This window comes from Alligator mississippiensis, chromosome 8 (assembly GCF_030867095.1).
Source record: "Alligator mississippiensis isolate rAllMis1 chromosome 8, rAllMis1, whole genome shotgun sequence".
NCBI classification, from domain to species: domain Eukaryota; kingdom Metazoa; phylum Chordata; order Crocodylia; family Alligatoridae; genus Alligator; species Alligator mississippiensis.
The window spans coordinates 659,599-680,869 of NC_081831.1; the positions used below are offsets into that span (position 1 = coordinate 659,599).

The window sequence follows — 21,271 nt, forward strand, 5'->3', positions numbered from 1 at the left end:
GCGGTGACCTCCCCGGCCCTGTCGTAACCTCTGCATCTTGCTGTTGGATTCCCAGCCTGAGCATCAGCCTGTCGCTGCTTCCAAGTTAGCCGAGTGCTGCTCCCTGCTGGCCCCTGCCTCACACTGGTGCACAATAAAAGCAGCTGCTCCCCGAACGGCCCCTGGCTCTTGTGTACGGATCAACACAGCGCCGCAACGCCAGCAAGAGCTGCCGGCCTTGTGCTGCTGGGTGCTGGCAAGCACAGCCTGGTCAGTCATTGCTCCTTAGCTGTGGCCTGGGGGGACGGATTGTGTGTACGCTGTACTCGGCGCTGGCCTCATCATGGGGCTGTGGCCGTGGGAGTGCTGCCCTGAGGCAGCACGCTCTGAACAGCGGCAGTGGGAGTGGGGCCCTGCGCTGACGTGGACAGCGGTGATGGCCTGGGGCCACTAGCAGCTGACAGCTCAGAGAGCAGGGCTCTGTGCGCTGCAGGGAGGGAAGATGTCCGAGCAGGAGGATGCATTGCCTCAGCCCTCCTAGAAACTGCATGTTTAGACGGCTGGGGCTGAGGCCAGGAAAGCAGGGCGAGGAGGTGAGCTGCTCTCAGACTCCTAGCTGCAGCGTCACACACTACACAGATCCTCACCTACCCGGCAGCGGCAATGAGCAGCAGGCCCTACCTTCCATGAACAGGCCGTGTGTGTAAGAGCCTTCCCGGGGGGGAGCTGTCATGTCCTCGCGGTTCTTCTTGGTCACCTCCACGGAGAGGCACATCTTGTCCAGCGGCCACTCGTTCTTCCTGGCCATGGACTGCATGATGGCCGTGAGGAACGACTGGGGGTTGAAGAAGCCTGCCAGCCACACTGTCGCGGGCAGCGCGAAGTCGGTGGTCCAGGCTTCTAGCTCCTGCAGTGGAATCATTTGCAGCAGTTGGGAGCAGAGCACCGGCACGGCACGGCCGGGCCAGCTGCCCGCTGCTCTGCAGCTGAGCACACGCAGGCTTCCCCTTCCCCACGAGACCAGACAGGTTTGGCTACGTCTTGCAGTGTGGGGCTGGGCTTACTGAAGAGACTGGCAAAGGAGCCCAGGCACTGATGGCAACTGTTTGGTCATGGGCTCTTCAGGGTGTGACTGGCATGGTACAGGGGCTGACGGCTGCTCATGGTTTTCCAGACACAAAAGCATGTCAAGGTGCTGGGCTGCCTCCTGTTCTCTGGCAGGGGCTACTTCTGCTGCACAGACTGCCTCCCCCAGCACTAGGGTTTTTACGACAAGCCTCGCAGGCCCTGACCTCCCTGCCTGGAGCCAGCAGGCCCATGGGAGCCATGCATGCAGAGCCAGCCTGGGCAGCGAGGCCTTACCCCTCTCCTCTGTCCATGTGTAAGAGAGGGAGCTGGCTTCAGCCCTGTTGCTACCGGCTGTGTGTGCAGGTGGATGCCTGCCACCAGCTCCAGCCCCTTCATGTGGCAGGTGCCATGGCCCTACCCGAACTGAAGGCCGTACCCTTTGGTTAAGAGCTGCTGTGCCCCACGCACAGGCACTGAGCGGGGATGGGGCGACTCACCCGGATCCGAAGTAGCAGGTCTGCGTACCAGGCTCCCAAGCCCAGCAAGGAGGGGTAGGCCCGGTTTGTCCATAACTCGGGCACGTTGTCGTAGAAGAGGGCGGTAGACAGCTCCTCCATGTCTGTCGTAATCGTCAGCTCCCCCTTGAGCAGAGGGAAGCGCAGGTTCGTTTCTGCACAGCCAGGCGCGCTGCCCCGGTCCCCGCTGCATGGAGCAGACCCCACGTGGCTCACGGGCAGGGCAGTGCCGGTCCCAGCCTGGGCCTTGTCTAGCCCTGGCCTTGCCCAGGGAGAGGCTTGCTACGGCACTGAGGGAGCTTGCGCTTTCGTTTGCAGCTGTAGCTCCTGGAAACAGCTGGGGTGCGGCTGCGGGCCGGCAGGGGCCTGTAGCTATTGGGGTGTGGGGTACAGGGGGGAGAAGCAGAGCCCGGGGATGTGGCAGCAGAAAGGAGGGTGATGCCCAGGAGCGCGGTTTGCCAAGGCGCCGTACGGAGGCCAAGCACTGTGGCCCGGCAGCGGCGTCACGTACCTTCAGCCCCAAGTTCAGCTCCTTCAGCGAGCGCCGCAGCTCCGTGGTCAGGATGTTCATCCTCTCGCACTCCTGGAAGGCCACCACCACGTAGGGCGTTTTCTCCGCTGCTTTCGCCATCACCTCCACCATGTTGAAGGGCTCGGGGAGCCGCTCCAGGATCTCGTCCAGCACGGCCTTGACCTGCAGCACACGATGCTGACCCGCAGCACACGGCGGGGGGCTGGGGCTCGGGGTGCGGCAGGGCAGGCCCACACACCTCCTCCAGTTATCACAGGGACTTGGACCCCAAGTGTGGCCCCTGCTTTATGCCCTGCTGCAGCCCTCGTCCCCCTGCCCAGGGGTTGGCCCCCCCACAGTCCTCCAGCACTGCCGCCAGGAGCTGAGCCCTCCCTGCCCCACCACCTCTTGCCCGCCCTGCTGTCATCTCTGCCTCCCTTGGGGGGGGGGTCTGCAGGAGCAGGACAGGAGAGGTGGATCTGGGAATGGGCCACGTGCAGTGGCTCAAACATGGGGGGTCCACAGGCCTGATCCCTATGACCCTGCACTGGTCCATGTTCAGCCTGCTTGGGGCAGAAACAACATGCACAGCTCTCCCCGATGCCTGCCCCTGCCCAGACCTGCCCCCACTGCACCCGCCCCCTCCCCAAAGCCCCACGCTGGGGCTGTCCAGACCCATGGGCCCCTTTCCCACAGCAGCCGGTTTCGGGGTGGGGCAGCACGGGGGCAGACAGCATGTGCACTGGGCTATGAGGGTCACCCCTGTTCTGTACCTGCCCCCCCACAACCCACCAGCAACTGGGAAACTGGGTATATTGCTGGCAGGGGGTCATCAGAGAAATGGGACTGCTGGCTAATTGCCTATTGTTGGGGGGGTACCCCTCCACCCCAGTGCCTGGGTAACTAGGTGTATTGGGGGTGGGGGGGCCTGTCCCTAGGCCCACGTACGTAGGTATACAGTGGGGGCAGGAAGACAGCTCTCCTGGCCCGCCCCCCAATCTGGTAACAGAATGTGGGGGGAGGGCACTGTGCCGTGTCCCGTGCCTCTGGGTAACCGTGTATATGTGGGGGGGGGGGGGCAGTTTGGGGGTGGGCACTGTACCTGTCCCATCTATCTCAGTATGTGGGCCGGGGTGGGGGCTTCTGTGCCAAGCCTCATCCCGGCATTTGCCTCTATTTGGCAGACTTGCTTGAGGGGTGGCGGTGGAGGGGTGGGGGCACCAAAACGTGGCCTGCCTTCTCTTCGCGGGACACGCCAGTGCCAGCCCCCGCCTCCGACTCCTTGGGCTGCATCTCCAGCACGGTGCGGAAGAGCTTCTCCGAGGTGACGGTGAGGAAGCCGATCTCGGCGTTGGGGTGCAGGCCGTACAGGTAGGGGCTCTCGGGCGGCAGGCTCTCGTCCACGTACTCGTGGTAGCCCTGGGGCAGCGCCAGGCGCAGGTGCTCAGCGCGCTGCCCCGGCCCGCGTCCCAGCCCTAGCCCAGGGAAGGGGCTGGTGCCTGCCCGCCTCCCCTCCCTCAGCGCCTCCCTGCCGCCCAGGCCCCACCTCCTCCCCTGGCCCCAGGCAAGGGCGCTGGCCTCACCTTGTAGTCCAGGTTGGGAGGGATGAAGAAGCTGGGCGCCAAGAGCATGTCTCCTTCCAGCATCTCCACGCGGACGTACTCCTGCAGGTAGGTGCGGCACAGCCGCCGGTCCCAGTCGTCCGTGATGTGCCCCCCGTACATGATCTCCCCAAAGAGGTAGCGCAGGTCGTCCCAGGGCACCTAGGCACAAACCCGCAGTGTGCACGACTGGCGTGGCTCCGGGACGGCTCTGCGCAGCTGCCTGCTCCCCCCGAGCAGGCACGAGGCCTGGGCCCCCCCTGCCTGGCATCACACCTCGCCCCCCTCTCCACCAGCCCCTTCTGCAGGACGCAGCTGAATGCTGGTGTGAATGCACTGAAGACCGGGGACGCAGCCGGCCTTGCGGACAGATTCACCGAACAAATCAGGCACTTGGGACCCCCTACGCAACGCATGTGCAGCCAGTCACCAATGTCCAAGGATACTGAAACACGCTCGGGGGGGCACTGCTAAATCCAGGGACAATCCCTTGAGTGTCAGCCCCATCTCCCTGCTGTGCTGCACACACAAATGGTACGCCGGAGTGATGCTGAACGGCTCGTCCCACCTGTGGATAAGCACCTACTCCCCAAACAGAGCGGCTTTCACCCTGGAAATCAACCACGGGCAGCTGCTCCGTCTGCCTCCACATACTGTAGCCAGCTTTGAAAGAGGCCGAATCGCTGGAGCTGTGTTTGCCGACCAAACAGCCGCCCGTGGCACAGTTAGCCACCGGCAACTCCTCCGCCAGCCCCTGGGAGTGACGGAAGATCTGCACCGTACGCGGCTGGTACGAAGCTGCTCGGACACAGACGGTGTTTGTCAAGCTGGATGGGAACCGAAGCAGACGGAGGCGACACTTCCTCCTGCAAGGAAGCGTGCTTGCACTGCTGCGATATAACACCTACGCGAATCACCAGCCAGTCCATTTGGATACCAAATGCTCCATGTATGCAGCCCACTTGTGCATAACAGCCCAAAACGCTGGCTTTGGCCGTGCTGACAAGCCCCTAAGCGAGGCACTCATTGGCATAACTTCATACTACCCTGAAAACTAAATTAGGTGCCAGCCCAGTGAAAAATCACAAGTGCACCCCTTCCACCTCAAAACCCATGAGGCCAACCGCCAGCTCAACACGACAGGGTCCAGGACCCCACTGCCGAAACCCGGTGACTTTGGTGTCACCCTCGATTGCACCCCCATCAAAGACCACGTCACGGAGACAACTGCCAGGGCGAGCGCTCGGACCGACAGAGCCGCGGCCAGGACAGAACGACTGAGACAAACTGGAGTTGTAAGACCCGCTGTACCGCCGCCCCGTGGCACAAAAGCAGCTGAAGTCACGCGGCGCTTCCTGGCCAGCACCAACCTCTCTGTGCCAGACCCGAGGAGGCGCAGCTACAGATGTGCAGCGAGAGGCTGAAGAGAATACCTAGCAGCGCAAAAGTGGCTGTTGCAGCAGCTGCGTCAGCGCCAGGGGCTGATGAACCGTGGCACGGGGGGGGGGGGTCTCAACCACCTACGCAGCAGAGTCGGACGCTCCAAGGACGTTGTGGAGAAGTGGAGCTATGCATTGGTTCAACCACCTGTGACCACAGCGCGGGGCCTCACCTACTGCAACGCGGCTGCTCGAAGGCACACGGACAACTGGAGCCCTCGCCAAGTACAACGGACGAGGGCGAGTGTGTAACAAAACGGGCAAATGCAGTGCAGAGACACAAGAAGCATCAGCAGCGGTGGCAACGGCCTTTTCCACAGGGCAGGGGCAGGGACTGGGTCCTGCCTGCCCTGGCACCATGCATGCTTGCTTCTGCGGGGCTTTGCCTTGCACACAAATGGTCACGCTGCTAGACAGGCCATGGGGGGCGCCAGGCAGGGCCCTGGGCTGGGGGGGAGCCAGCCCCTTCCCCGTGGAACGACCCTCTCCTGCAGGGCACCCCCGACCCTGCTCCCCAGGTTGGGCCCAGGGCCCCATCCCTTGCTGAGGGTGTACCCCCATCAGCCGTGGGCCTGTGCCCTCCTTCCGCCCGGGAGAGCTCCAGACGCTGGCCCAGAGGTCCCTGCAGCCGTGCCCATGGGGCGGTGCTGCTGCCTGGCCGTGGCCTGACACAGCTGCCCTGTTAGTGCCTCACCTTGGCGTTGGCCTCCAGGTAGTTGTAGAGCACGTTGATGGATATGGTCAGGTCTCCGTTGTTGAAGGGGTAAGACCGATTCCAGCCCTGAGCGCCGAATTTACGCCTTTCCGCTACCACCGCGTGGAAGTAACAGAGGGCAAACAGGATGCACTTGAACTCGATCTCCCGGCTGCACATCTCCAACGTGTCCTAGAGCACAGGAGAGAGGAGACGGTGCTGCCGCAGGCACACGTCTGACTAGAGCTGCACCGCGCTGCGGGGGAGCCGGAGCTGGGCTCGGATCCAGCGCGTGCCTGCAGCAAAGCTCGCAGCTCTGCTGGGCTGCGCCTGGTCCGATGGCAGCACAGAGGCTGCAGCCCCAAGCTGGCAGGCAGCGCAGGGATCACCTGGGAACCCAGCACTGCCCGAGACCTTGGGGAGCATTGGGAGTCAGGGCCAGCGGCTCTCACGCTGCAGCAGAGCCGTGCGCAACCCCCCAGCACCTTTTGTGCCAGGCCCTGAAACGCACAAACCAGCCCCCACCGCCCCCGTGTCAGGGCTGAGCCTGCGCCATGCAGCGTCGCTGGACGGGGAACCGGGCAGCAGGGTGGCAAAACCCACAAAAGCCTCCTGCACCCCTGCCCAAACAGACACCCCCGCCCCTGCCAGGCTGGGCTCTGGGGAAGCTTGGTTATGGATGGCGACGGGCCATGTCCTCAAAGGGGTGGAGGCACCTCGCGAGCATGGACCACTTGCCCAACTGTGGCGACTTGCCCAGGACTTGCACGGCGGCCCCGGTGCCGTCTCCTCAAGGGCCTGGCCGGCAGGAGCCCTGCAGTGTCCTGCCAAGCGGCAGCTCAGCAGCTGGGAGGGATTTCTCCATTTCAGCTGCTCTCAGGAACCAGCAGTGGCACTCGTAAGTCCGTGCACATGCACATGCACATGCACACACACACGCACGTGCACGCTTGCATCAGGCCAAGAGGAGGGCGCTGCTGGGATGCTGCGCAGTCGCGGGCACCCCTCCTTTCCAGGTGTCGCTGCGTGTGCAGCAGTGGCCGCAAACGGGCTGGCAGCATGCCAGGTACCTGCGTGAAGAGGTCCAGCGCCTTGTGCAGGTTGGCGTACATGCCCGTGGGTGGCTCGTTGGTGATCTTGATGGCGTTCTCCAGGAGCCCCTGCGGGATGATGTGTGTGTCGGGGCTGGGGGCCGGCTCGGCGCTCATGAACACGCGGTAGTCGGCGTGGCTGCCCTGGCTGTACCGCTCCACCTTCTTGTCCAGCGTGCCCAGCCACTTGGCCACCAGGTGGATGTTCTGCAAAGGCATCGAGTCCTGCCTTGCTCCCACATCGTGTGACGCACGAGCGAGTCACCATGCGGGGAAGGGGTGGGGGGGCCCTGCAGGGCCTGCCACACGCGTGCTCCCAGCCTGCAGGAAGGGGAAGCAGTGCCACCCCCCGGGACACAGGGACAAGCCACTGTGAGCTGGCGTGCCCAGGCAGTGCTGTGCTGCAGGCTGGACTCTGTGCCCAGTGGCAGCTTGTTCTGGTGCATGGGGAGGGGGCAGGATTTGGGACCCCCCGGGGTAGCCGCCATGGCCGAAGGCCGTTGGGCAGGATCTCGGGGGCGCCCGGCGCTGCACTCACCTGCAGAATGACCCAGTGGCCCTGCACGGCCGCCATGTCCAGCGCGTTCTCGGCCACGACCTCCTGGCCCTGCCCCAGCGACACGTTGTGCAGCTTCTCGTTGTCGATGGTGAAGCCCAGCTTCTTGCCTGGGGCAGACATGCACCGGGGCTGCTGGGGCTGCCGGGAGTGGGAACCGCGCTGCGGACGGCCCTGGCGCTGCCCGGGGTGCCGGCTTACCCAGGGCCTCCACGTCTTTCAGGGGGTCGACGCCGGGGGAGAGGATGAAGAAGATGGCGGTGGACGGGCTGCTCTCCTCGTAGGACTTGGAGAACTCCACGCTCCGGCCTTCCACAAACTTGCTCCCCATCTTCTCCTCCACAAAGTTCCTGTGCCGAGGAGCCGCCGCGGGTGAGCTCTGCGCAGCACCCGCTCGGGCTCCGCCGTGGAAGCCCCCACAGTTCACCTGGAGCCACCGCCTGGGAGGGCAGCCCCGGCCACGCGGCCCCCGCGGGCGCACCTGACAGCGTAGGTCATCCTGTCGGGCCGCATGCACCTCATCATGCACAGCTTCTGCAGGGCCGTCTTGTTCTTCCACTCCTTGGGGAAGACCTCCTTCTCCGGGGCCTCCGACTCCACAAACTTCTTCCAGCGCTTGGCCGAGCCCTCGATGTCGCTGTCCAAGTTCTTGAACGCATCCATGTCGGAGAGGACCTGCGGGCAGGGGGCAGGTGGGCAGTGCCGGCGCCAGGGCTTGGGGCTGGCGGGCTGTGGGGTGGGGACAGGCCCTTGCAGGTGTCACTGAGCAGAAGCTCAGGCGCTGCGGGCTCCTTACGAGCCGCACTGCATCCCTGCCCATGCATGCACCCCAGTGCCTCCTGCCAGGGCCCGGCTGGGCCCCGAGCTGGCACCACAGCCCCCAAGTATTTGACCAAATGACCAGATACTCAGAAGGTTTCTGTCCGCCGAGATGCTTGGGGTAGGAGGTGGCTGAGTAAGCCCTGGTGCGGGCATCTTAGGGGCAGAGATTTTAGTGCCCCTGAAACATGCAGGAGGGTGTGGTTTCCAGTGCACGGCAGCAGTTGCACATGTGATGGCAAGAGCAGCGAGAGGAGCATGGTGGGACCGTGTTCACCCTTGAGGCATGCACGGGGCAGGCGTCTCTGGTGCTCCAGGAGTGACTGGGCACACGCGCGGGGCCGCAGGAGGTGCGGGGCAGTGCAGAGGCCCTGGGTACGGCCGGCTCTGCATCCTGCTCATGCCCAGAGCTAACGAACAGTGTCCGTTTAGACACCGACATTGCCACAGAGCAAAGGCTCCTCTGGGTCTGCCCTGGCCCATTTCAACACCCGCATCCTCAGCTCTAGGCCGGCCTGACCCAGGGCATCCTTCCTCCCCAGCGCTGAGCTCTCTGCCATCCTCCCATTGCTTCGGGGAAGAGCTGGGCACTGGCTGCAGCAGCGCCCCAGCCCGGCTGCTCGGCTCGTGGCCCGCGGGCATGGCAGTCACCCAAAGCTCCCAGCCAGAACCGGTGAGCGTCCCCAGTGCCCTGCTGCAGCGCCTGACTCTCCCCGCTTGGCCCGGCTGTGAGGCACCGGCCTCACGAGGTAGCAGGGGCCGACGGGCCGACTTCCCCTCCCGGCCGGCCTCAGGCTGGTCTGCTGAGAGGGGCCTCAGCATTTCCTGCTCCGCCAACAAACCTTAATTCCTCCCCAGCCTTGAGACTGTAAGAAATCCACGGGGGAGGCCACGCCGGCTTTGAAGGGGAAGCGCAAGAGGAAGTCCAGTTCAACCGGGTTCACTTCTTTCTTCATCAGCAAGACCTGGGGAGACCACAGCAGTGCCCGGCACCCGGTTACATAACCCCTCGCTGCAAAGCTGCACCGCTGGCGTGGCACAACCCGCGGCCCTGGCCCCTGCACTTGTCCATGCTGGGAAAATGTGCCTTGCAACAGGGGCGTGTGTGGGCTCCTGGAGGAAACGGGGGCTGCCCTGTCCAGAGCCCGCCTGGGCCTTTGCTGCCAGCCTGGGTGCAGCCTGGCCTAGGGGGTGAGCATTAAACCACAGCACAGCGATGCTGCGGCTAGTAAAGCGACCAAAACGCTGGCTTGCATCCATAGATGCTTCTCAAGCAAATCCCGGGACGTCATTCTCCCCTTGTACTCGGCCTTAGTGAGGCCACAGCTGGAGTACTGCGTCCAGTTTTGGGCTCCACAATTCAAAAAGGATGTGGAGAAGCTTGAGAGAGTGCAGAGAAGAGCCACGCGCATGATCAGAGGTCAGGGAAGCAGACCCTACGACGACAGGCTGAGAGCCCTGGGGCTCTTTAGCCTGGAAAAGCGCAGGCTCAGGGGTGATCTGGTGGCCACCTACAAGTTTATCAGTGGTGACCACCAGTATCTGGGGGGACGTTTGTTCACCAGAGCGCCCCAAGGGATGACGAGGTCGAATGGTCACAAACTACTACAAGACCGTTTCAGGCTGGACATAAGGAAGAGTTTCTTTACTGTCGCAGCCCCCAAGGTCTGGAACAGCCTGCCACCGGAGGTGGTTCAAGCGCCTTCATTGAACACCTTCAAGAGCAAACTGGATGCTTATCTTGCTGGGATCCTATGACCCCAGCTGAGTTCCTGCCCTTTGGGCGGGGGGCTGGACTCGATGATCTTCCGAGGTCCCTTCCAGCCCGAATGTCTATGACATCTATGAAACCAGGACTGGCAGCACCAGGAGCGAGGGGAGAGCACTGGCCAGGCGGGACCCCCAGGTCGGCTGCGCGGAGGAGCTGAGTGCGGGGCACAGGGCCCCACGGCTGGGCTTGCTCACACTGGCCAACGTCATGTCTGGCACAGCTTTGCTGCTGGCGTGAGGGTGCCCAGGGCCTCCCCGGCAGGATCCCCTGCGAGACCCGGTGGTCAGTGCTGCACCCTTGGGCACGGGCCTGGGTGTCCCCTGGGCCAGGAGCCAGCGGGAACCGGCACCACAAACTCCGCCAGAGAGCCGAGGCGCAGAGGCCAGGGGAGAGCCGCTCCGCAAGCAGGACAGGTGTGGGCACCAGGAGACAGCCCCGGCCCGGCCCCGCTACCTGAAATGCCACTTGTGCCAGGAAGATGAGCTTGTCCCTCTCGAAGAGCCCGCGCGCCGTGTACATGAACACCGAGTAGGTGATCTCGTCCGTCAGGTTGGCCACCCGCTGCTTCACCTCCTCGGCGGGCGTCGTGCGCTGGATGGCTTTCTCAAACACCACGTTGAACGCCTGAGCAGAGGCAGGGGCTGGCTCAGCACCGCGCTCCCGAGTGCTGCACCGCCCGCAGCCGCGGCGGCCAGGGCTCCACGCGCCGCGAGCTGGGTGCGGGCGCCGGCAGTCACCTTCAGCGAGAACTGGTAGATGGGGTTGATCTTGTTGAGGTCGTTGAGGATGAAGTAGAGCAGAGACGCCCGCTCCGCAGCCGGCCGGTAGCTCTCTCTTGCTTCGTTAATTCGGACTTCCGTCACCTTGGCTTCCCTCACCTGGGCACAGAGCAGACCCGCTGGCCGCGACCCACCTGCACGTGGCCTGGACGGCCCCTGCCTGGGGGAAAGAGCCCCTGGCAGGGCCCTGGCGAGGGGGACCCCGGGGTCGCGCTCCTACCTTCTCCTCGATTTCCATGGCCGTGCGCTTGGTGGTCTCGAGGTTCTCCACCAGCGCCGTGTCCCCCAGGAAGTTCCCCGAGGCGGCGGAGAGCCGGGCCAGCAGGGAGTCCTCCAGCTCTTTCAGGAAGATCTTGAACTCGTTCTGGCTCTTGGTGAGATTAGCCTGCGGCCGCGATGCACACGAGCCGGTTAGCCGGCCCCAGGATCAGTGCCAAGGGTTGCGGTCGGCCGCAGCGGTTTGTCGGAGTCAGGGAGGCCGGGAGGCAGCGCTCTGGGCTCGTGGCCCATCATGGAGGGGATCCCCAGGGACCTGCACGGCCACGCGCCGTAGGAGCCCATGGGAAGAGCTGTGGAGAGGCGCCCTGGCGGCACGGGCGGCTGCTCCTTGCGCTGGCGTGGGCTGTCTGGGCTGGGGTGCCCAGCCTGCTCCCACGGTGATGGGGGGAGGCAGGTGCTGGAGAGGTGCTGACCGCACGGACCAGCTCTTGATGGCTGTCCCCGCACCCCGCACCAGGGCTTGGGGCCAGACCATCAACCCAGAGCATGGCAAGCCTGACCCAGGACTCCGGCCATTTGCTGCACGCGGCCGCAGTGTGTTGGGGAGCCCCAGGGCCCCCACCGCAGCCCCTGCCCCGGACCCCCTCCGGCAGCTGCCTCGGTACCTTCAGCTCCTCCAGGTCTGGGCGCTCCTTGGCCACCACGGCAGCCAGCAGCTGGTCCTCCAGCCCGTCCCGCGTCACCAGGAAGTTGATGAGCGTGCATTGTGCCTGCATCTCGGGCTTGTAGTGGGGGTTGAAGTACTTGGTGTGCAGGATGAGGCGGAAGTGTGGGTGATACTCCACCTCCTTGTCGCCGATCTTGATGTACCTGATGCATGGACATGGGACATGGGCGTCTCCGTGAGCACGGATCGCCCCCGCCACGGCCCTGGACACCATCCAGCGGCTCTTCCCCAAAGGCTCCTGCGACACGTGGGGATCCCCTCCACGACGGGCCACGCAGCTCAGGGTGGCTGCGAGCCCAGATACGCACTCCTGCCCCTGCCGTTCAGCCTGGAGCAGAGGAGCCCCGGCATTTCTCCCTCGTCTCCATACCCGAACCGGAAGGCCTTGGTCTCCAGAGGCATGAACTGAGCTCAGCTCCACGGACCCGAAAACAAGGCCAGGCGGGCGAGGGAATCGCCTCGGGGCCTGGCCGGGGGGCGGGAAGGGGCGACGTACTTCCCCTTCTTGATGGTGTTCCTGCCCAGCAGCGGGTCCAGCACGGGCTCCACCGTCTCGCCGATGTTCTCGATGAGCAGCGTGTGGCCCTCGGAGACCGCCTGCTCAATGATGTCCAGGTAGCTGCAGCACCGGAGGGGGGGAAGGGGAGAGGAAGCTGCCGTGGGCCCTGCTGCACAGCCTGGGGCAGACCCCAACTCTTGCTCTGGCCCAGGCAGCCCAATCCCAGGTCTCCTCCACCCCGGCGGGTGCCCAGGAGGGCTCACAGCACCCGCTTGATCCAGGCAGGTCTTTTCTGGCTCAGGATCTGACAAGAGCCCCGAGCATCTTGCATCCTGGACACGTGGGCCCCGGATCCCAAGTTCTGGCTGCAGCAGCAGCTGGCGGGCAGAGCCGCCGAACCTGGGGCCAGGGGCCCCGTCCACCAGATGCAGGTTTCATTTCATAGATGCTCGGGTCAGAGGGGACCTCAATAGATCATCGAGTCCGACCCCCTGCCTAGGCAGGAAAGAGTGCTGGGTCTAGATGACCCCAGCTAGATGCTCATCTAACCTCCTCTTGAAGACCCCCTGGGTAGGGGAGAGCACCACCTCCCTTGGGAGCCCGTTCCAGACCTTGGCCACTCCAACTGTGAAGAAGTTCTTCCTAATGTCCAGTCTAAATCTGCTCTCTGCTAGCTTGTGGCCATTATTTCTTGTAACCCCCGGGGGCGCCTTGGTGAATAAAACCTCACCAATTCCCTTCTGTGCCCCCGTGATGAACTTATAGGCAGCCACAAGGTCGCCTCTCAACCTTCTCTTGCGGAGGCTGAAAAGGTCCAGGTGCCCCAGTCTCTCCTCGTAGGGCTTGGTCTGCAGGCACTTAACCATACGAGTGGCCCTTCTCTGTACCCTCTCCAGGTTATCCGCATCCTTCTTGAAGTGTGGCGCCCAGAATTGCACGCAGTACTCCAACTGCGGTCTGACCAGCGCCCGATAGAGGGGAAGTATCACCTCCTTGGACCTGTTCGTCATGCATCTGCTGATGCACAATAAAGTGCCATTGGCTTTTCTGATGGCTTCGTCACACTGCCGGCTCATGTTCATCTTGGAGTCCACTAGGACTCCAAGGTCCCTTTCCACTTCTGTTCCACCCAGCAGGTCATTCCCTAGGCTGTAGGTGTGCTGGACATTTTTCCTCCCTAGGTGCAGCACTTTGCATTTCTCCTTGTTGAACTGCATCCTGTTGTTTTCTGCCCACTTGTCCAACCTGTCCAGGTCTGCTTGCAGCTGTTCCCTGCCCTCCGGCGTGTCCACTTCTCCCCATAGCTTTGTGTCATCTGCAAACTTGGACAGAGTACATTTGACTCCCTCGTCCAAGTCGCTGATGAAGATGTTGAAGAGTATCGGTCCCAGGACCGAGCCCTGCGGGACCCCACTGCCCACACCCTTCCAGGTCAAAACCGACCCATCCACTACGACTCTTTGGGTGCGACCCTCTAGCCAATTCACCACCCACTGGACTGTGCAGTCAGTGTTCCCAGACCGTGCACGCTGAGCTCCCCGAGGCTCTAGGCTCGCGGCACAGCGACGGTCTGAAGCTGCCCGGTGGGAGCCTCCCGGCTGCAAGAACAGCTCCTGCAGCCTGGCCAGGCCCAGGGGAGCCTTCCCCCTCCCCAGCACTGCACGAACCCCAGCGGAGCAGGGACTGGGCTCCAGGCTCTGCAGCCGTCCAGGAGGGCAGGGCAGGGCAGGGCAGGGCAGGGGCTTGGTTTTGTACCTTCACCCACAGCGTGGCCTGGCCCATCGTGGCTGAAAGCATCGCCCGGGCCCTGGGAAGAGGCACCAGAAGGCCAAACCCACCTTCGCTGGCCCAGCCGGATCGCCTTCAGGTCCTGCCCGTACTTGTTCTTAATCCACTTGATCCCCTGCAGCTGGGCGTCCACGATGAGGGGCCAGCGCTCGGTGCTGCACAGGATGGTGGCGTTCTCCGTGGACATGCGGTCACTGGGCAGCCCCTGGTTGTTCCACGTCGCCACGTCCGCGTCGTCCGTCAGGAGGCTCAGGGGATCCAGCTCCGGCGTGACGGGGATGGGCACCTGTGGAGCACACGGCGCTCTCTGCAGCCTGGCCGGCCCATGGCCACGGAGCCACGCAAGCCCAAGGCGCAGCCTGGGTCGTGGCTGTGCCCTTTACCTTGAGCTTGTTCAAGTAGGGGACCCAGTGCCGGTCGACCAGTTCGGCCCGGTACTTCTTGGTGAAGTAGCCCACGTAGGACACGAAGGCGGAGATGAGCAGCACGTCCCCGCACAGCGTCTTGCCCTGCTCCTGGAAGGTCTGCACCGATTCAGCCCAGCGCACGTTCTCGGAGGCCAGGCCCCGGACCAGCCTGCAGGAGAGCACCCCGGGCCCTCGTGAGCATGGAGCCTGGTGCGGGGTCGGCCCCAGCGCCCAGGGAAGGGGCAAGGGCATGTCTCGGAAAAGGCAGGGTGTGCCAGCCCCACCACCTCGGGGGCAGCCCTGCCTTCGTGACCAAAACGTTGGGAACCAAAGCCAAGGCTAGAGGCACCCGGGCTGAGGGCCGCCACTGCTTCCTGCCTTGCCCTCGCCCCTGGCTGCGGGCAGTGGGGCAGCCCTGCCAGGGAGAGGCACAGCAGCCCCCCGAACACTGCCCAGCCCAGCCCAGCGGGTAGGGAGCCCCGGCGGGGGCTGACCGGCACAGAGGCGGCTGGACCCAGGTGCCCCACAGAGCCCAGGGCCGGAGGCGCTCTGCCCCCCGGCCAAGCAGGCGGCGCAGGCAGCGCCTCGGGGAGAAGGAGGCTCTGCACAGACAGCGACGGATCATCGTGGGGGCAAAGGCCGGCGTGGTCGGAGCGACTGCTGACCAGCGCGCTCGGGCCAGGGACAGGCAAGAGGTCGCCAACCCCAGGGATGTGTCACGGCAGAGCACGTCGCCCCAGGGAAAGTGCCCCAGGGCCCCCGGCTCGGGTAGCTGCAGGGGCCAGACTTCGCACTCGTCGCCAGCCCTGACCTGCGCCTGGAGCCACGGCTCCGTACCTGTTTGCTAACATGATGACTCTGTTCGTGGTGTCGGCCTCCTGCTGGCACTTGATTTTTTCGGCTGTCGCCTTTTCAAATTCGGCCGTCAGGGTTGCCAGGTTGGCGTTTAGGTCCTTTGGGAAACAACAGGTCTGCAGTCACCCGTTCCTCGTGGGTGCACCCGGAAGCCTCCATGTCCTGGTGACGCCAAGGTGTGCCAGAGCCAACCCCTCACGCCAACCCCTCCTGCGCCTCAGTGCTCTCCCTCTGTGCCCCGTGGCAGGCGGCGCCGTGGGCAGGGTCCCAGCACGGCTGGCACGCTCGGGCTCAGGGAGGGCAGAGATGCCGTGTGCTTACCGCAATTTTGTTTTTAATGCGGCTCAGCTTCTCCTGCGCCTCGGCCAGCTCCGCGTTCGCCTCCTCCAGAGCCTGCCGCTTGGGCGCCACGTCGCAGTACACCTCGTAGAAGCGCACGATGTTAAGGCACCAGGAGCACAGCCCCGCGGCCGCCGTCGACTTGGACATGATGAACTCGGGGTCGAAGGTGGGATCCGACTGGTATGGCCTAGGGAGGATGAAGACCAGGACAACCATCAGCGACTACGGCGAGCCCTGTGCAGCCAGCTATTAAAAAGCCGGGACCAGTTTTGGGTGGCTCTGTTTTATGGGCCTGGTTTTGCAGAATGGCCCCTGGACTTGGTGCGCAGCTGCACCCGGCTCCCGCTGGACCCCCTGGGGCCCGAGCAGGCCGGCCTGGACGCTTTGAACCCGCGGCCTCTTCCAAAGCTGCAATGCATTTGTAAAACCTCCTGTCACTTTCTACCTTTTCCCTCTGCTCAGGAGCACAAGCGGTCTGGAAACGGGACGTCCGGGACCAGCCCTGCCCCAGTCTGGAGGCTGCTGCCCACACGCTTGTGACCAAGGACCACAGGATACTGGGAGATGGCCCGGGGCGGGGGGCGCCGAGCGGGGCGCAGCTATGGGCAGCTGCACAGCGCTGAGTGGTGTTGCTCCCGGCCCCTCAAGCCCCAGGGCAGAGGGCTGCACAGGGGATGTGCCCGGGGGTGATCCCTTGCTCCAGCACCGTGCGGGCCAGACACATGGTGACTTGGAGCCTGGTCCCGCAGCAGCACTGCCCAGCCAAGTCCCTCGCCATGCTGCTGGCCCCACCGAGGCAGGGGGGGCTGCGGTCAGTGCCAGCCCGCCTGGGCGCCTGCGGAGGGACGTGAGGAGCCGGGGACACGTGCCCATGCTGCAGCACAGCAGGCCCAGCCCTGGGCAGAGCCGGCCTCGGGGAGCCGGCCCCTCCGAGAAGCCAGGCTGGGCCCTGCCCGCCCCCCGTACCTGAAGGCTTTGAGGCAGGGCTCCGGGATGTGCTCCTTGTCGAACTTCTTCAAGGTGTCGATGAAGGAGTCGACTTTCCCCATCATGATCTTTGCCGCCTTCCAGCTCTTGTCCTTGGGGATGCGGCCCCCGGGTGCGGTCAGGATCATCACGGCGGCTGTCACGTTCACCACGGCCTCGGGGGGCGACCCGAAGGACTTCAGCTCCGTCAGGTTGTTCTGCCGGGATCACGGCGGGTGATCGGCTGTGGCCGCCGACACGGGCTGGGGACCCAGCTCCCTCCGTCCCAGCTGCGGGACCGCCAAGGAGCTCAGATGCGCATGTTACCTTGTTCAGCGTGTCGAGGGCTTCTTGCGCCGCGATCAGAGCAGGCTCTGCCTTCGCCAGGTCGGTCTCGCAGGCTCTCTGCTTCTCTGCCACGTTCTGGCCGAGGTAAAGCACATGCCTGCAGCCCGGCTCCTGCCTCCCCTCGCCCTGCCTCCCACTGCACCACAACGCATGCCCTCCGGCGCAGGACCTGCCTCCTACCAGGCACCTGCCTGGTGCTCACCGTCCTCGGGAGGGCCCATGGGTGCCCCAGGGCATACGTACAGCGTGGGCAGCAGGCCCCGCAGACGCCCTGTCCCCGAGCACGCAGGCAGCTTGCTGTGCACGGGGCTCAGCCACGGCCCCAGGCCCTGTTCCTCTGCCCCTCCAGGAGCTGGCTTGGGACGGGGGGCTGGAGACGGCTGCCCAGGCTCTTCCTCGCCCTGACCCGGGCTGGCTGCCCTGGCTGGCCTCCCACCCTGCTGCTGCCACTGGCGGGAGGCGCGTGGCACGAGAGGGGCCTGGCAAGCACGTACCGTGTTGATGACCTGGACCTTCAGCTCCTCCTCGTCGGCGATCATCTTCTCCCGGCTCACCTTGTCTGTCTCGATGCCCACCACCTGGATCAGCTTGTCGGCGTCCTCATTCTTGTGCTTCAGCTCCAGCTCCTGCACCGCCAGCTTGGCCTTGAGGTCGTCGACCTGCACGGTGCCCGGGAGAAGGGGCAGAAGCCCGTTGGGGCCAGGCCCAGGCACGGCACGAGCAGCCGCCGGGAGCCTCAAGGGCTCGAGGCATGTGATAGAGGAGGAGGTGGGGACCCCCGGTCCCTCCCCTTGCACGAGGGCTGTGTGCCTGGCACCGGGCTGGCGTTACTCCCTGCGATGCTAGAACAGGGTCCCCTGGGTCTGCCCAGCACACGTGACCGCTCCACCGCTCGCCCCGGGGCTGGCACCCGGGAACATTTCCATGAGAGTCAGCGCAGAGCTGTGGGGCAGGGGCGGCTTGGACCTGCGCGCCCCCCGACCCCGGTGTCTGCCGACCGCATGCACCCGAGTCCTGCCCACGCCTCTGGCTCGGCCAGACCCCGCGTCCGGGGGAGAGGCCGGCAGCTCACCTGCGAGGCCGTGCTCTGCAGCTTCATCAGGCCGTTCTCCAGCCTCTCGATCTTGGCGATGAGCTCCCTCCGCTTCTTGGCGAGCAGGTTCTGGTAGAGCTTGATCTGCTCCAGGAAGGTTTTGGGTGTGGTGTAATTGTAGCGCCGCTCCGTGGCCAGGTACACCTTGGACATCTCGTTCACGCTCTCGTGCACGAAGGACATGAACTGGCTGATGGAGACCTTGACCTCCGGCTGCGTGAGGAACCACAGGCCGGCGGCCGCGCTGTCGCTGAGCGCGGGCTCTCACCTGGGCGCCATGGAGGAGGCTGCCCTGGCACAAGGGCAAGGCGACGCTCACAGCCACAGAGACGAAGGGAAGGTAGTGACATGCTCCTGCCGTGGCAGCTGCGAACAGCCCATGCGCGTGCCCCCGGCCTCGCTCCGGTCTGCCCCGGGCCGTGCTCTGCAATATCACCTCGCTGCCTGCCCCCCTCTTGTCCCCAGCACATGCCTCCCTCGGCCCATGGCCCACAGCCCTGGCACCTTCCAGCTGCCCCTCGCCTCCTCCCTGCCAGGCCCTCGTGCAGAGACACCGTGAGTAAAGGAGGGGCCCAGCCTTGCCCCGATGGGCTTGTGCCCCCTTCCCCATGTGCTGCTGGGCAGCGCCACTCACCTCAATCCCCTCTGTCTCCTCCAGGAACCGGCCGCTGACGGAGACCAGCGCGTCCTCCGGCCACTCGTGGAACCAGTCGATGGCCGTGCAGTTGACCACGGCAGGGAACTTCCTCGCACGCACCCGCAGAGTCGACCCCACAGGCGAGAAGCACAGGATGATCTGGGCCCAGGGCACATTCACGGCATTAGAGACCACCCAGCAGGGCATGGGGCCCGGAGCCCGCTCAGGGCAGCTCGGGGGGGAGGACTTGGCGGGGCTGATATTTGGGGTACCACTGGGTGCAAGCTCCGGGCAGGGCTGGGCCAGGCAGAGAGGCCCCCATCCTGCCTGCTGTGCTGGGCGGGGGTGCCCTGCAGCAGGAAGTGTGGCCCCTGGGCACAGCCGTCCTCATCCAGACCTGTGCACGCGGGTGGCCAGGCCCCCTGGCATGGGTGAGCCCTGCGGTTGCTGGGGCTGGTGAGTGCAAGTGTAACCCTGCTCCGGTCCTTTCCCACTGGGCCAGGAGCACAGCGCAGCGGTGCCCAGGAGAGCCTCTGGCTGTCCGTGCCAGCGTGGTACCTGGCCTGCACCCTGCTGGCAGAGGAAGGGGCCAGGCAGGTGCCTGGGGCTCCTACCTTCAGCTGCCGCCTGACTTTGTCGATGAAGAACTTCCAGCAGTTCTCCCGCGTGTCCGGCAGCCCCAGGAACTTCACCTGCGGCCGCATGGAGCTGAGGATGTTCTCCACCTCGTCGTCCTGGAAGAGCCCCGGCACCTCGCCCGACGCCAGGAAGTCGTTGATCAGGACCAGGAACGGCTCCTCCGCCACCTGCGAGTCCGTCATGAGGAAGACGGTGGGCGTGTTCTTCACGGCCGCCTTGATGTACTGTGAGGCCAGGTCCAGCTGGGCAGAGGACAGAGACGGTCGCTGGCTCTGGCAGGAAGCGCGCGGGTCTGGCTCCTGCCCCGCGCGTCTCCTCTGGTGATGCAAAGGCACCGGACTGGGCACTGGAGGGGACAAGGGCACACGCGCTGTGCCAGGGCAAGCCAGGCCCTCAGCCCATGCTGGAGCTGATGGTGAGTCTAGCACCGTGCATGCCCTTCTGGGGGCTGGGGCAGCACAGGAGGCCACCACCGTGGCCACAGCACGTCCCCAGAGTCCCTGGGTGGGGTTCGGGCTTTCCCTGTGCAGAAGGAAGCTGGATAAAGCTGCCGGGCTGCTTTGGGAACATGTGCCGGCCCCATACGCTGCAAGCAGCGCCTGGCACCGTATGCCACCCCGCTGCTGTGCAAACAGCCATCCCTGTGCCTGGGTCTGACATGCAGGGACCGTGCGAGAGGGCTGGTGGGGGGCCTGGGCATGGTGTCAACTTTCCCCGTCACGATGCACGGGGTGGGCACGGGGACGTGGCGGCCCGTGGCAGGCCTGAGGCTGTGGTGCACGCCTGTGTGGCTCACCTTGAGGTCCGGGATCCCGTAGCCCTTCTTCAGCGTGATCTGGAAGACGTCCAGGCCGCTGATGTAGGCTGCGAGGCGCGACAGGCTCTGCTTCCCGCTGCCTCCCACCCCCACCAGCAGCGCGTTGCCCCGCGGCGCCTCCAGGATCCGGCTGATCCGGCAGATGTGCGACACGGCGTCCTCGAACAGCACCTGGGGAGCCGGCGGCAGGTGCTCAGGGCAGGGCCCCGCGGTGGGGACGCGACGGACCCACTAACGCACGCCGGCTTGCCTCCCTCCTGCTGGGCAGGCAGGTCCCCTGGCTTGCCGCACTCCCAGCTGCACGGGCGGGCAGGTGCTCACCAGGTTCATCACTGCGTTGACCTCATTGTAGGTGTCCAGGGCCTCCGCCAGCAGCTTGTTCAGGGATGGCCAGCCCGACACGGGCAGGTACTTGGGCTCCCCGATGCCTTGGGCAAAGTGGCAGTAGATGTTGGGCTTGGTGAACAGCAGGGTCTCGCCGAGCTCCTGCGAAAGCGCGGTGTCAGATGAGTCCTGGGCTCCCACAGGCAGGATTGCTACTGCTGCTGCGTCCTCCTTCACTACCCGCGTGGGCGCGGGCGAGGTGGGGCAGACCCGGCTGGGCTGGGGGCAGAGCTCGGCACCCCGTGCAGCTGCTCAGGGCTGTTTCGTAACCACGCTGCCAAAGCAGCGCTTGGAAAGTGCCCTTGATCCCACGACTCGGGGAAGAGCAGCGCTACAGCTGCTGTGAGAGCCGCTCTTGGCGCCGATAGCTGCCAGACCCCCAAGTCCCCTGGGCAATGCACGCCGACACGGAGCGCGAGGTGCACCCCGGAAGCGTGTCTGCATGGTGCGGGTGGCACACCGGCACGGGTCGAAGCCTCTGGGCCTGACTTACATCAAAGTGCTTCTTGCAGGTGGCCACGAGGACCCTTCCGAAGCTCTCCTGGTCCTTCTCGTCGATGAGCTTGTCGCCGTACACCCGCTCCGCTTCGTGCAGCCAGAGCCGCACGAGGTCGATGGGGTTCTTCAGGCATTCAGCAGTGGAGAACAACAGGCCCTGCAAACACATGGCCGTCAGGCCAGGCCTCGAACGCTGCTGGGGCGAGGGGCTGGCTCTGGAAAACGCTCG

General features: G+C 64.9%; 1 protein-coding gene across 1 annotated transcript in view; it reads right to left on the reverse strand.

The window, feature by feature from the left end:
• DNAH17 (dynein axonemal heavy chain 17) overlaps positions 1-21,271 on the reverse strand; it is a 48,903-nt gene that overhangs the window by 738 nt on the left and 26,894 nt on the right. The window contains exons 51-79 of the mRNA XM_059731930.1: positions 21,038-21,199; positions 20,482-20,646; positions 20,140-20,331; positions 19,319-19,585; positions 18,702-18,863; positions 18,047-18,280; positions 17,469-17,633; positions 16,954-17,049; positions 16,627-16,844; positions 15,640-15,847; positions 15,301-15,416; positions 14,440-14,632; positions 14,107-14,342; positions 12,266-12,388; positions 11,708-11,912; positions 11,044-11,208; positions 10,782-10,922; positions 10,498-10,668; positions 9,116-9,238; positions 7,936-8,129; positions 7,656-7,804; positions 7,437-7,564; positions 6,878-7,105; positions 5,808-5,999; positions 3,657-3,836; positions 3,310-3,492; positions 2,074-2,256; positions 1,545-1,688; positions 661-886 (exon numbers count right to left, since the gene is read on the reverse strand). Coding sequence (XP_059587913.1) covers positions 661-886; positions 1,545-1,688; positions 2,074-2,256; positions 3,310-3,492; positions 3,657-3,836; positions 5,808-5,999; positions 6,878-7,105; positions 7,437-7,564; positions 7,656-7,804; positions 7,936-8,129; positions 9,116-9,238; positions 10,498-10,668; positions 10,782-10,922; positions 11,044-11,208; positions 11,708-11,912; positions 12,266-12,388; positions 14,107-14,342; positions 14,440-14,632; positions 15,301-15,416; positions 15,640-15,847; positions 16,627-16,844; positions 16,954-17,049; positions 17,469-17,633; positions 18,047-18,280; positions 18,702-18,863; positions 19,319-19,585; positions 20,140-20,331; positions 20,482-20,646; positions 21,038-21,199 — 5,149 coding nt within the window. The remainder of the gene's footprint in view (positions 1-660; positions 887-1,544; positions 1,689-2,073; positions 2,257-3,309; positions 3,493-3,656; positions 3,837-5,807; positions 6,000-6,877; positions 7,106-7,436; positions 7,565-7,655; positions 7,805-7,935; positions 8,130-9,115; positions 9,239-10,497; positions 10,669-10,781; positions 10,923-11,043; positions 11,209-11,707; positions 11,913-12,265; positions 12,389-14,106; positions 14,343-14,439; positions 14,633-15,300; positions 15,417-15,639; positions 15,848-16,626; positions 16,845-16,953; positions 17,050-17,468; positions 17,634-18,046; positions 18,281-18,701; positions 18,864-19,318; positions 19,586-20,139; positions 20,332-20,481; positions 20,647-21,037; positions 21,200-21,271) is intronic.